This window comes from Lepeophtheirus salmonis, chromosome 5, assembly GCF_016086655.4.
Source record: "Lepeophtheirus salmonis chromosome 5, UVic_Lsal_1.4, whole genome shotgun sequence".
NCBI lineage: Eukaryota > Metazoa > Arthropoda > Copepoda > Siphonostomatoida > Caligidae > Lepeophtheirus > Lepeophtheirus salmonis.
Window position 1 is genome coordinate 12,343,779 of NC_052135.2, and position 15,221 is coordinate 12,358,999.

General features: G+C 30.9%; 1 protein-coding gene across 20 annotated transcripts in view; it reads left to right on the top strand.

Annotated features, from left to right (window-relative positions):
• The window catches only part of LOC121118926 (uncharacterized), a 363,098-nt gene that overhangs the window by 159,139 nt on the left and 188,738 nt on the right, over positions 1 to 15,221 (top strand). For 2 of the 20 annotated variants that reach the window (XM_071888270.1, XM_071888274.1), the window contains exon 1: positions 3,628 to 3,753. The exons of 16 other annotated variants lie outside the window; for them this stretch is intronic. Coding sequence is in view for 1 of the 4 variants with exons in the window: in XM_071888275.1 (XP_071744376.1) it covers positions 3,825 to 3,829 (5 nt within the window). In the remaining 3 variants the exon portion in view is untranslated. Of the gene's footprint in view, positions 1 to 3,624; positions 3,754 to 3,804; positions 3,830 to 15,221 lie in introns of those variants that run through there. 2 more of the 20 variants (XM_071888271.1, XM_071888275.1) reach the window with 2 other exon arrangements.

The window sequence follows — 15,221 nt, forward strand, 5'->3', positions numbered from 1 at the left end:
TTTATTTTTGTGTCTCTAACAAACTCTCTTTTTTTTCATTGCAGGTAAGACATCGATATAATAGTTAAATCATTAGTATTATTGCAAAATAATCAAAAGGAAAAAGTCAATATTAATATCTTTGAAAGATGCATTTCTTTGACTCTCTCAATCAAATTCCATGCGGACAAATAAAAGTAAGAGCAGGAGGCCCACTGAAAATCCAGGGTTTGCATCAAATTTCACATAGAAATGCATCTTTTTATGCATTATATTCACTTGTATACATATAATATACAATGCGCAGAAGTGTATAAAATATGTCCTAAAATGCGGGAGCTTTTTTAATAGTTGGCTATCATAACTTTTTTATTTCAAAGCTGTCGTCATTAGTATGTAATTATTCAAGAGAAAACAACCAAGTATTAAGTAATAACAAGTGCGTGCGCTCATAAAAGACGGAGAGTAACAATGGTCGTCCTTTTTGGACTCGGAATAGAATTGAGGATGGACATGGGCGTCATTTCTGCCCATATTTCTTGATCAATTCTCTGTTTTACTCAGTATTTGACTAAAAATGCTAGTAATTCATGATTTAATTAACTCTTTTAAGATGCAAGGGAGATATAAATCATTGTCTGACAGATCAAAGCAAAAGCCGGAGAAGGGGGGCTATATTAAGTAATTCACTTAATAATATTGTTATTTGCACAATAATGTGCCAAAACATATTTTCATTTGTTTAAAAGCAAAATAAAGTCAGTTGTAAATTATTTAATAATCCCTATCGAATATCTACCGCCCATCAATTTGTATTTATACAAATAGAAAGCTTTGTATCCAGGAGTTTTTATTGTTATTGAGCTTACAGTGAGGTATCGAATATAAATACATTTATACAGTCTTGTTTAATTGACTGAGAACCATTGCAATGAGACTTTCTGCTCGAAAACATCAAAAAGCAACAGCCACAACATTTAACTTCTTATTGAGATATTAGATGAAAACTAATTATGAGGGGTTAAAGTTTTTGATTGTTTGTATGCCGTATTAGATGTAGTTGAAACAAACCCTGTAAGGGTTTCAACTTTAATAATTTTCACAAACTTAAATTGTAAACACTTAATAATATCAAAATAATCATTCATACAAAATCTATCTAAACGTAGAGTCATTCAAAAACGTAAAATATCAAAATATAAGTGATTTAATATTATACATTATGAATAACTTTAAATATTCATCTACATGAATAATAATTTGGCTCTGAGCCTTTTTCATTTGACTAATGCTGAAATTGTATATGAATGTATAATATATGTACAATACATATGAATCCAATTCTTACATCTTTTCATGATTTGAAATAGTGATGGGACGATTCCAAAAAAAAAACCCTGATGCAATTCACAGCTGGTCACAAAAATTAAATTTCCAATATTAAATTTTTTGAAAAAAAACAACCAAATCTTAAATTTTCTAGTTATGAGCAATTTTTTTTTTTTTTTTTTTTGGATGGGGGGAGGGGGGTTGAAAAAAACAATTCAAATTTACACTTTGACATTTAAAAATATCAAAATTCACAGCTGATAACAAAAATATTAAATTTTTTGGAAAAATTTCAAAATACACGGCAGTTCTCAAAAAAATTAAATTTCTGATATTAAATTTCCTTGTAAAAAGCTAAGTTTGCAAATTATACATTCTTTCCCCTATTCCGATTAATCGTCTCACACTAATTTGATCGCTTTAATACGTAAATTGAGATAGATGTATGTATAAATTTATATTTAAATTGTAAATATTTTAATATAAATATTTAATGTTATAGATGTAAGATATTGAATGTGGGTAGTCACATCTGTGTTTCTTGATGATTTGATTTATTTATTATTCTCCACTCAACTCTTTTACATAAATGTTTATATTTATATACAGGCCTTTCACATAAATCATTTCTTGGGAAGCATTAATAGCTACAAATGTACACACACTTTGGTTTTTCGGGTATTTGATACTAAGTGGCTCTTACCTACATATATACCAACATCATATAAGGGTCGTTTTTAATACCCCTTATTCCTTAATGGTTACTATTATTGGAACTTGGCTCTAAAAAAAAAATACAGAAGGCTCCTCCAAATATATTAATAAATATTATGTATTTTAACGTTAATATCATTATGATTAAGTGGAAAAGTCAACAACAATAATTATCATTCATCATAATGTAATTTGACAATTTGCCAAGAGTTCTTGGAATATGTTTCTCTTTCTTTCTAGTTTTTACCTACTCTTTTTCTCATCAATTATCTATAATGAATGACGTCATGATCATATAGGGTGAGGGTCCAAATATGAGAATCCTCTTCGAGGCCACACAGCCTCAGTTCTAAAAGTCTGACAGTTCGAAAGAGCTGTCAAAAAGCTACAATTTGATGTGTGTTTTACTTTTGTACGATCAAAAATGGCCAAGCAAAAGTAAAACGGGTGAGGGTGTGCGATCTCCTTCGTCCATAAGTCGATCTCTGACAAGAAGATCTTCATGGTATACACTGTTCTGAACAGAAGAAATGATGGCTTCTGGGCTGAATCAAGAGTTCAGGCCGAGGGAACCTACAGAACCAAACATCCTGCTCAGGTCTGCATGGTCTTTGGCGTTTCCCAGCTGCAAGATGCCTCCTTACTTCTTCAAGGCCAATGAGAAAGACAAAATCGACGTCTACTACAATGCCCTCAGATACAATGTCTTGCAATGATATAAGAGTACGTTCCCAGGGACAACTATGTGTTTACCCAAGACGGACACGTCCAAAAAGGTCCAGTATTTCGGGATGGAGAACATGGCTTCCTTTTGGCCGGCAAACTTCTAGACTTTGTCCTCACCCGACGTGAACCCCCCTGGACTTGGCTGATTGGTGGGTCTTGGAGGGCAAGACAAACAAGATTTATCATCTTGTATCTGATCATGGAGGAGTGGAACAACTTGTCCTTGGACTTCATCAAGGTCAGCCGTGTTTCTGTTCGCCCCTGTATTGAAATAATCATTCAGAATGGAGGGGGACATATTTAATGAAAAGTGTAGACAATTGTTGAATTTCCTATTTTTACATCAAAAGTTTGTCATAAAAATGGCACAAAATAAAAATATGTAGAAGTGAAAACGGCTTTTCAAATTTTTGCGTCCTCACCCTGTATATAAAAATGATACCTTTCATTCATAAGTATCAAAACATTCATTCATATATGCTCAAGTAAGATGTGAGTCATCTATACGACTTCAGTTTCCTTATCCACAATGCTTTCATCTGACTTTTTTTATACATACACTTGTAATAATTCTGACCTATTCCTCATCAAAAAAAGACTATCAGTAATTAGATTAATTATTCTCATTATGTCTATGTCTGTACGTACTTTTGGGACTGTTCCTTACACCATGCATTATGTAGCTTCATACATTATGTATATGTGCCTATGAGCATATACAAGTTATCGCATGATATGCTGCTTCAGTTGCACGCCGCCTCCCCTTGTCTTCCCACCTTTCTCTTTTTCAAGAAATTGATTTCTTTTATTTTAAATTTTATTTTTATTATTATTTTGTTTTGAGTCAGTAAAAGTGTTTTTCTTTTCTTCTCATTTGTGCATCAAGTCGAAAATATTAAGTTCATATATATATATGTGTGTGATTGATATCTATGTGTAATTAGTTACATTAAGTGTGTAGGAATTGGGTGAGTGAAGCCTCAATAATAGTGCAGCATTGGTATGGTGTGATAGTGATGGCGTGGCATATTCTTTCTTTCGCACAGTTTTTTGTAAAATGATTGTCCTTAAAGTAGATGAGGTAAGGGAATAAAAGGGAGAGCCACTGTACCGGGTGCGGCGAAAAAATATTTACACTTTCAATCTATAAGTTGTATTTCAGTAACCAGTTGTATTAGGAAATGTCAATAAATTAAAAATAACTAATAAGATGTCTTGGCTAATCAATGTAGCCCCCTTTGTATCAATGATGGCTTGCAGGCAGCCACAGAAGGTCTTACACCCATTGCGGATGCAGGCCTCAGACATGACATCCCAGTCCGGGTTGACGGTGTACTTGAGGTTGTTGATATTTAGGGGATGGACGGTGCAGGCCTTAGACTCAACATGCACACAAAAATTGAAGTTCAATGGGCTGGTATCTTTGGCCAGAAAGGCATGTTGTCCACCAACCACTTCTGGGCCTATTTGAAAGTATGAGCAGGCGCACCATCCTGCTGGAATACCACGTTCATATCCAGGTAGTTGGTCTCGACCTATGGTAACAACTTCTTCTTAAGGCTTCTTGCCAGCATCAAATACTGCGTGGACCGAAATTCGTTGGTCACGTTCAGATGGCATTTTCTTGGCTTCTATGACACTTAGGAACATGTATTTTTTTTTGGTCTTTTTGTAGTATTTGACCGGAACAATTATATTGCATTCACAAAAACCTTGATTTATGTAGCATAAACGAATTGTACAGATTTTTTCACCGCACCTGGTATATTACATGCCTTTATGTTAATTTGAAGTAATGTTGAAGAGGAGAGTCATAAAGGAATAAATCTATAATTAGACTCGTGTACCAATATATTGGTTATTATATGGATGAAATAAGGTTAATTAGTTTTTGATATTAATTCCGCAGAGATAAAGAGTCAAAAGTCAACCCTGAAAATTAAAAGGCTTTCTATTGTACTAGATTATTTAGGAAAAAATTATCAAAACGGTTTGGGAGTATTACTTAATAAATTTTATTCATTGCAATCATGTAGATAAAAACATAGAATCAAATCAAATGAATTGCTATTAGGAATTGCGTTATATTAACATCAACCAGGGGTATCCTTAACGGGTTGGCTGGAGGTACTGTACCTCCCCACCTCCCCTGCAAATATCCAAAAAATCATTCTTCTAAAAAAAATTCCCAAAAATTTAATATTTCAAACTTTTTCCCAAAAATTTAATTTTCTATGAATAGGTTTTGATTATTTGAAATTTTTTTCCAAAAAATTTAATTTCATGGGCATAGATAACTATGGACTATTTAATTTTATGTGGATATCTATGATTTTTTGTATTTTTTCCAATAAAGTTTATTTTTGTGTAAATAGCTGCGCATTTTTGAAATTTTTTGAAAAAAATTTCATTTTTTTTTTTCTTCCAAATAATATAATATTTGGAATTTTATTTTTGAATTTTTTGTCAAATAATTTAATATTTGAATTTTTTTCCATAATATTTCTTTTTTTTTTTGTTAACGGTTATAGATTTTTGAAATTTTCTTCAAAAATTTTCATTGTTTGGAATTTTTTTCGAAAAAGTTCAAAAAAATAACGTTTACCCAAAGACAAAAAACATAATCATCATATATTTAGTTGAATTTGAAATTTTGTATTTGACAATGTCAATACCATGATCCCTTTAAGTTTTCTTCAGTTTTCTCTAAGAATCGGGTTCCACAAATAATATTTATGAGTTATCATAAATATTGTCTTTTGAGGCATTTTATTTTATGAAGTAGATTCATGTTTTATTGATGAGCGTATATAACAATCGGTCTATATGTCCCAGACCTAGATAGGAAAACAATATTTGTTTCCCCCAAAACTAATCTTTATTCATCAACATAATCTCCTTTTAGAACGATAGAATCATTCCAACGTTTCTCTAGCTTTTCAATACCACGGGTGTAGAACAATTTATCAAGACCTTCAAAATATGCTTCAGTTTCGACAATCAATGATAAATCAACACACAATATTTCTTTGAATCCATCGTTTTTCAGAATCACAAAAGTAGCGTCACTTAAACCACTGTAACACAATAAATCAAACGTCATGAAATTTTGACAGTAAACTTTTGAATGTTTGTACTTCTGAAAAAAAAATTTGTTAGTGGTGCCATCTGGTAGTTAGGCCCGGGACTTATTAACCGATGTAATACTCAAAGTCTGATTAAATAGGACCTGTTTTTTCGTTATCTTGGCACTCATGCTCTTTGTATTGTTGGTTGTTTAATGAGAGATAAAAAGGTTAGGTAACTTTAGGTGTGCTCTACAACTTTCTGTTATTGAAAAAAAAAAAAAAAAAAATAGGAGAAAATACTTTTGAATTCTTTTTATTCTCCAAATTTAACATTTTGCATAAAATAATATTTTTAAAAGAATAAATAATTTTTCCAAAGTTTTTAAATAATGTTCCCCAAATAATTTTCTTTGTTCAAAACACCAAAAGTCGTCTAACTATTTTATCTGAAAAAATAAACATACTAAATGGCTGATATTTGCAGCATACACTGAAGACATGTGTACATTACTTACTACAGAGTAACAAAATAAAATATTTATGATATTACAGTAACACAGGGGCGTTCGTCGGGGGTAAGGTTGGAGGAGCTGAAGCACCTCCAAATTAAGGAGTTGTTAATAATTACTAGAAAATGTAATATTTGAATTTTTTAATCAAAAAATATAATAATTGAAATTGAAGTAAATTTATCAATTTTACAAAAAAATTTATTGTCAGCGAATGACTATGAAGTTTTGAAATTTTTCCACGAAAAATTTAATATTTGAATTTTTTTTCCAAAAAATGTAATTATTTTAAAATAGCTATGGATTTTTAAATTCTTTTCCAAAAAATTTTATATTTAAAATTTAATTTTCGAAATTTTTTTCCGAAAAATTATATTTTTTTTGTGAAGAGCTCTGGGTTGTTGAAATTTTTTGAGAATAGGTATGAAGTTTTTTCAATTTTTTCCAAAAAATTTATTTTTTCAATTTTTTTTCCAATAAATTTTTTTTTTTAATTTTTATTTCTAAAAAATTCCAAAAACCAAGCCCCCGCCCCACAAAAATAAATAATAATAATCCTGCTGACGCCTTTGGAAGGTATTGTTTGTTTGTTTTTACGATTACTATTGTCAAAAGCCATATTTTTTCTAGTATTATAGACTTATGAAAGCCAAATTGTGATCTCATATTTAAATATGAATCCTTTTTTTTCTGTTCACCCAAACACAAAAGTGTCCCTTATAGGCTTATAAATCCTTTATTTTTCTTTTTGGAGGCTCATTTCCTTTTGTATTCAAAGCATCTTTATTATAACATATTTTTTTCTATAAAGTAGATTATTACTATGTATATTAATAGAAAGCTCTTTTTCCGTCATCGTTTCTTCCCCATATATCAAGAAACTACAGAGTTCCTTATGACAGAATATTACTACTAATAGAGAATTTCTTTTATCCTAAAGTATAATTGTTTTGCCACCAAGGCTGCTTTTTCTTCAAGTAGAGAAAATATTTTTTTACATATTTATTAGTATTGACAACAAAACAGAGAACCCCCCCCTCACCCATCTATCTATTAAATATGATTATTGTATTTTAGAAAGCTTTTTTTTTTTTTAAAGAAAAAGAAAATAAATACATAATTGTACTTTGTTTAAGCCTGTAATCAAATTATGATTCTTAATTTCTTTCTTAAAATATACCATAATTGTAATAGACAAATTTACGTGCATATACCTACATATCCACGTACTGCATTTTTTTTCTTCTGAATATACAAAAAGAAAGGCAGATCTTTATTATGTTTTGCAGATTTAATTTTTTAAATAGAATTATAATTCAACAAGAGTTTTGCTAAATTACAAATTCTTTTTACGAGAATGGATGCAATGAATTTGAATAGGAAAAGAAAGTAAAAAAGAAAAACACCTTAATATAGGCGTTGCTTAAGATGCTTCCATGTCCAACCTTCCTAATTCAACACACTTATTTTTGGTTCTATATTCTTTTTTAAATTTAATTAACAACCAATAAATTTGTTAGAAAGAAATGGTTTGGTAGATTTTTTTTGCAAAAGATTGACTGCAGTATATTTAAAAAAAATCAAAAACCCATTTATATTCACAAAAATTAAATTTTTTTAAATTTTTTGAAAAAAAAAATCAAAAATTAAATTTCAAATATCAAACTTTCTTTAAAAAAATTAGAAATCCAAAGATAGTTACAACAAATTAAATCATTTTTTAAATTTTTTTGCTCCATAATTTTATCGAATGACGAAAAAAAAAATTATATTAAAAACAGAAATTCCTTTATTGGGGGAAGGCTCAACCCCTTCAGCCCACCTCCTGTGACCGCCCCTGCTAACTCAATTATCCTTTAAATATAGTTAAAAAAGTACTTACTGTCCTGACATTTCGTGTTTCGATATCTGTATAAATATAATAAAAAATTAATTAATTATTATTATATGGTTTTGCAAAATACCAAATAATGAAACAGTACATTTTATTTATTTTTTGCAAATACATTCTTTTTAATATTGAGAAGATTTAAAAAAAAATATTGCAATTCAAGTTTTTTTGCTTATAATAAAACAAAATCTCGAAAAAAGAAAAAAAAGATTAACAAGGAATGGAAACTGTTTGATATTAGATATAGCGTAATTGGGGTTTGTTATAAAAATGGATATGTAGTACCATTTTTCTTAAAGTTATTTTTTCTTGCTAAAATACATGCATACTTTGTTCCCAGGAGAATTTTTCTTCCTCCATTTTTCTTTAAATTTTTGTGACTTACTATAATTTTTTTATTTTTTGTTTTGTAAAAGAAAGTGAAGTTATTAAAAAAATTAAAATTATGAATATTTATGTCTTTTTTCATAAGGGGAGGGCGATATCCACTTAAGGATTACACATTACATAATTTTGTTAATAAATAAATAAAAACATATAGGATGTTAAAACCATTTAGAAGTCGGATTTCCCATTGTTATTATTCCATTATTGTAAGACTATACATTTACAAACTGGAGTATAAGTTGACGGATGTATAAAAGATAATAACCATATCTTCTTTTTTTCCTGAAAACTATATGTGACGTATCAACTGAAAAGGCAACTGGAACTTTTTTTTGTGAAAATCGATCCGTACGCTGAAATAAGAATTAAGTTCTACTTTGTAAATTATATTAACATTTTTTTTTATTGGGTGGAAGCGACGGCTTATATCTTTTTTATTACGTGTTACTCTAAATCAATATTCACTTTTAAGGTATCTTAAAAATGTAGAGGGCACCACTACAAAAAATATCATTCTATCTATTATTCTATTAATTCTATAATCTATTATTTAATACATAGCTTACCACTGGTTTGAATACTATAGGGTTTATTAATTTTCATAAAGTTTCGATGGATTTAGAGTTACTATAATATATTTAACGTATTCTTAAAGATCCCAACTACGTTTGCGTCCAGCAAATTAATAAACTTTGTAAGTTATAAATACACTATTTCCTCATGAATATATTTCTATATTTAATAGTGTGGATATATTAACAAAAGATTTCAAAATCGTAATTTTGAATTGTTTATATAATAACTATTATTTAATTGTATCTGAAAAATAAAATGATCTAAAAAATAAAAATAATTTCAATTAAAATTTAATTTTTGAAATATTTTTAATAACTTTTTTTATTTTTGGACGTCCCTGCACTAGTTTGGTGTAAACAAATTTTGCTTTACAAGTTCTTTTGGGGTAATGCTATAAAAAGTTACCCGACCTCTGGTTCATAGCCTTCATGTGATCTATAAGAATAAATGTACCCCTGATATCCTATTTTACATAAAAAATATCCATTTTTAATTGATTATATTGTCAGGATGATTTTTTTCTACTTTAAGCGTAGTTTGCGTAACCTCCAATGGAATAATTCGAATAATTTGTTGAACAAAAAAACAGCTAAGAAATCATCCTAGATTGCTTTTAGTTTGACGGTCCACAATTATATACTCGCCAGATATTTGTATAGTGATTATGCATCACGATATCCCTTACATAAATTATAATAACTTGTCAACATTAGGTACACGGTTTTTTACCATCACCGTCACATGTTGGTGTATTAATGTACCTACGTATAAAATGGATACAAAGGATAACAAAAAACATTTTATATAAAAATGCATTGCAGAAAAAATAGTCCATGTTGCATTTAATTACCTTCCTTTCCTTGTCTACTACGAAATACATATGTGCATATCTCTAACATTAAGAATAAAACCGCACGTGCCAATCCAAATAAAGGGGGGGGGGGGTTATCCTTGCAAGTTATTTTAATGCTGATATGTTATTATATTGGTCTACATAATAAATATGTACCAGGTGTAGATAAAGTAATGAGACCTTCTAAAAATACAGTTTTGAATAGGTTTTAAATTGATTAAATCTTAAAGTTTCGATTTTTTTTGAATAGCTTAGATTCTAAGCCTTTGATTGATGTACAACTCGCAATGGAGGCAAGAACAGTCATCACAGGAAGGACCACCTCGGATATTATAAAGTCCTTAAACGTCAGCAAGGTCACAGTCTGTCGGGTACGAAATCGTATGACTAATGGCGGCAACCTTACCCCAAGAGTGGAAGACCCACCAAAATGAAGCCTGAAGACATTATGGAGGCCTTTAAGTTATACCCAACGATGAAGATGCCAGAGTAAGTCAAGAAGAAGAATGGGTCTATTGTAGGTAAGTCCATCCGAAAGGTTGGAGGAAGGTCGCTTAGAGGAATTGAGAGGCCACTCCTTTCCCAAGGTCAAAAAGAACTCTGTCTTCAGCAATGTCAACAACTCTTGACTTATCTGAAGCAAAAGAACAACAGGATAATTTTTTCTCGACTGAAGAGACCTTCACCATTGATCTCGTCTTCAACAAGCAAAATGATCGGATGGTATGCTTTTTCAAGGCTGACAACAGCATCAAGAAAGTCACCAAGACCAAACATCCGGCCTTTGTGATGATATTGGGGGTTTGTGGCATCAACTGGAGAAAAAATGCCACCAATTTGGTTTCCTATTGGAGTCGACTACTTGATGGTGTTGAAGGAAAATGTGGTCCCATGGTTCATCCAGACCATGAATAAGTACAACAAGGCCACGGTCGAATTTCAGCAGAACGGTGCTCCGGTCCATACTACTAATATTGTATAGTAAGAGTATAGAGCCCAGATCTGAATCTATTGGATTTCTCCATTTCGTGGCAAATTGAGGATAAGGGCTGCAAACCCGAATATTGACGCCCTGGCGACCTCTGCTAACCAGCAGTGGATGATCATGAAAAAGGTCTAAGTGTGCAAGGGGTTCCGGAGGCGGTTGGAGGTTCTCATTGTAGCGGATGGTGGTCAGATTCATAATTAATTTGCATTGTCATAGTCAAAAATATTATAAAATAAAATGTTCTATGTACAATATTATCCTGTTCAATTATGAGCATTTTAATGACTACATAGAGGCAGGTCTCAGTACTTTTTCTACACCCGGTAATAGTCTGATGGATCCTCTCTCGTCTTTCCCTTTTGATGAAATGATAAATATATACAATTTACTTATATCCAATCAAACCTAAGAAAAGCTGATGAGAGGAAAGATAATCCCATCTCTCACATGTGTGCTGTTTAAATATATAAAAAAATAGATTAAACCGCATTTTATAAATTCCTTCTTTTCTTAATTTATATCAAATGTCTTTCTAGAGTGGGGAGTTATTATTATTACTCCTTTACCTATTATTTTTAATACATACATAATGAATTTCATCAAGATTTAATCAATCTTATTATACGGAGTGTAAATTTAATTCTGACAAACTTGGGATTAATGAAACTTATTTTTTTTTTTACTTATTCCTATGTACTTTTTGTATGTTCTTTGATACGAAGTAAACTCATATTTTATTAATATGGAGTCCTATATTGACCTCAATAATGCGCATTAACTCTCTTCAAAGTTAGGAGCAACCCTCAATAATATGTCCTGCCTATATTATTCAGTTATTTGTTCCTTTAGGGAGATCAAATTGCTAGATATTTACCACTGCTTTGGCCTCAATACTTGTCGAGGATGGAGGCCAAAAGTCCTTCGACCAATGACAATATTTTTTATATAGTAACACTGAACAATAGCAGCATAATTTTTATTATCATTTAGTGAACGTTTGTATTGCAACTCATTATCAACTTCTAAGACAAATAATTTCAAAAAGCATTTGACCCGGTGATTTCATTCGTTCAATAAAATCTTGTGGGTATTGTTTCATTCTGTAGAACTATTTATATAGATACATGATACACACAAATGAAAATATGTACCTATCTGTGTACATGTTTTGTAAATGTCGTGAACAACTCCTTCAATGAAATATGTACCTTTGTAAATAAATATTATTCAAATTATACATATGAATGTACACTAAAGCAATATTTTTTCTTCTATGTATAGTTTTTGTGATGTTCTTTTCAATTCTTTTGTATTTTTGATGGAAAGGAAAACCAATAACAAAATGGTTGTACTTTGGAAGGAACAAACAAACATTATTTTTCTTCTTTATTTTAATATGCTTGGATAGGCATAATTTTAATGTTAAATTCTAATAATAATAGGTCTCTATTCAAGTAGGAAACCTTTTATTTGAGCTTCTTAATATCATTTATGCATATATTGCATGGTATTAAAGGAGATATTATTATGTAGGTAGGTAGATCCTTGGTACACAAAAAAAAATCTTGATCAAATATAAAGAAAATAAGAAATCATTAGGTGGATTTCTATTGGAGCAGAGGACAAAGTAGAACTCATTGCTCTATGGATCCTTGCCTATTGCCCGTATCATTTTTTGTGGTGCATGGTTTCATAGTTCCACTTTGACCCTTTTCTCCAAACTCTACCAAAGATCCACCCTAAAGACTCAACGACAAATCATACGGGCATGGTTCTACATTGCCATTATCTCCAACAATAATTGACCTATTATAATAAGCTGTTTAATGTTTATGTCAGATATCCATAGGTGTATAAAATATATCCTAGAAAGTGGGAGCTGTTTTTTCTCGTTGACAACCTCAATAGGCTTTTTATTTTATTTTCCAATGCTAATATTATTATTATTTAATTATTGAAGAGAAAACATCTGAGTATAAAGTAATAACGAAAGGACTCTAGGTAAAGAGTGGACACTCAAGGCAAGGAAGGTATGATTTAGTAGTTCTTAATTTTGATTGGCTTAAAATTAGAAGCTGCCTCATGTTCCTCCAGGCATGCAGCCAGTTTCAACAGGCTTTCTCCTCCTAGTGAAAATAGAAGAATAAGGGCGACATAGTTTCCTTGTATTTAGATTGAATTGTTTATTTTTCCCCTGACTGCTCTTTCCCTAGAGTCCTTTTGTAATAACTAGTGCCTGGGCTAATGAAATGTGGGCCCGCTCCTTGAGAGTTATAAGTGTAAGAACTTGTTGGACTCGGAGTAAAATTGAGGATTGACTTACGGAGTGGGAATTGTGTTCATTTCCTTCCTCTCACAACTGCTTGCAGCTGATCTAACTAAGTATTATGACAGCTAAGCTCCTCTCCTCCGACAAACATATTCACATGGCCAGGATTAACACGATCATTTTCGTTTTCTTTTATTTTTACATACCTGTAGGACGTGTTTTGTGTATCACTGCTAATACCACAGTTTCGAAACAATATTTCAGTCATTTATGGACTTTACATTCTAATTTCTAGAATGGATTAACTACAGAGGTTCGGTTACTGCAAGTCCAATTTAAGTTTCAAGTCTTTATTCACAAGTCCAAGACCTTGAATATTTTTATTGAACCCAGTTCAATTCCTCTGAAAATATATTATACTTTAAAGAATACTTGAAGTTCAGTGGAAACATTGAAATGACTTGAGTCTAAGTCAAGTCTGATATCTTTCATTGCATGATCAAGTCCTCAAAATAAGAACTCGAGTCCTAGTTGAGTCTCAACTCTCGAGTTTCCACCTTTGGGATTAAGACATCTAAGAATTGCAGCGATTGTGTGGAGTAGAACAGATTAGCAACAACTTTCTAGTGGTTCAGCTGAGGGATTAGTCAACAAGATTTCTTATTTCACCATTTGTTTTTTTCATATGTCAGTAATTATTTTCGACTTATAAATTATTATTTGCTATTCTTTGAGGCTTTGGTTTGTAAATTTACCCAACTTCAATTAAAATTGACTAACTCTGATATCAAACCTTCGTCTAATATATGAGAATCTATCAAATAACAAAGTATTATTTTACATTTATTAGTTATGACCATGAATTTATTTGGCCCTAAAGTGCAATTTGTTTAAGGTATTGCTAAGGTAAAACTCTATTACAATTATATATCTACGTTACTAATTAAATATGACATTAACTCAGTATAATTAATTAGTTAGTTAGAGGGATAGAAATGTAATCTAAAGACTTTTTTGAGAAAAATCCTTGTTGTAATTTGTTTTGTTCACTGGCGATACATGTTTCAGGCGTTGAAAAATTATTGTACGATTATTTTCTTTACTTTTTAAGATACTCATTGTTAGCTATATGTATTTACTAAAATTGCTTGATTTGCTTGATTCTAACAAGAATTAACGGAGCTTTACGAAAAAATAATTGAGATATATAAACTCCTTCATGCGGGATTGCCACCAAAGGAGATTGCTGAAAAGCTCTGGGGTTTCTCAGGACAATACGTCCACAGACTAAAAACGACTTAAAACATCGTCTTAAGACTGACTTATTAATTAAAATAAGCATACAATAGAAATTCTAGCTTCAGGACAATCATGGTATCCGAATAATCAAGATCTAAACTTTTCAATCTAAATGCACCTGTAGTGCAAGTCCTGCAAAAAGTCCCACAACAGCTTGAACGGCCTTAAGACTTTTACCAACAAGATCTAGGACTCCATAAGTCCGTAGTACATTCAAAAAGTCTGAAAGAGCTTCTGACCCTTTTTTTCTCCGGATCATAGATACCAATAATAAATAAATTGACTATGATGTATTTTTTACACTTTCAAAATTGATATATATTATTATTATTTTTGCATTCATACTAGCAATGGTTTGACCTACGTTTTTCTTTCTTTCAAAATTGAAAAAAAAAAAAAAAAAAATCATACAACACCCAATATGTTCCTTATCCTATAGATTATCAAACTTTATTCGACACGCATCCTTCTTTGGTTCAAAAACTTTCCTTGAGAACCTCATATTCTTAAAAAAAAAAAAAAAAAGAAACACTTATGAAATCATCATCGTTTAGGGAATGTTTTTCGCGGAACCCAATGAGTTCCATTATAGAATCCTCGGGTTCCTTAGAACCAATTTTGAAATCCACTGCT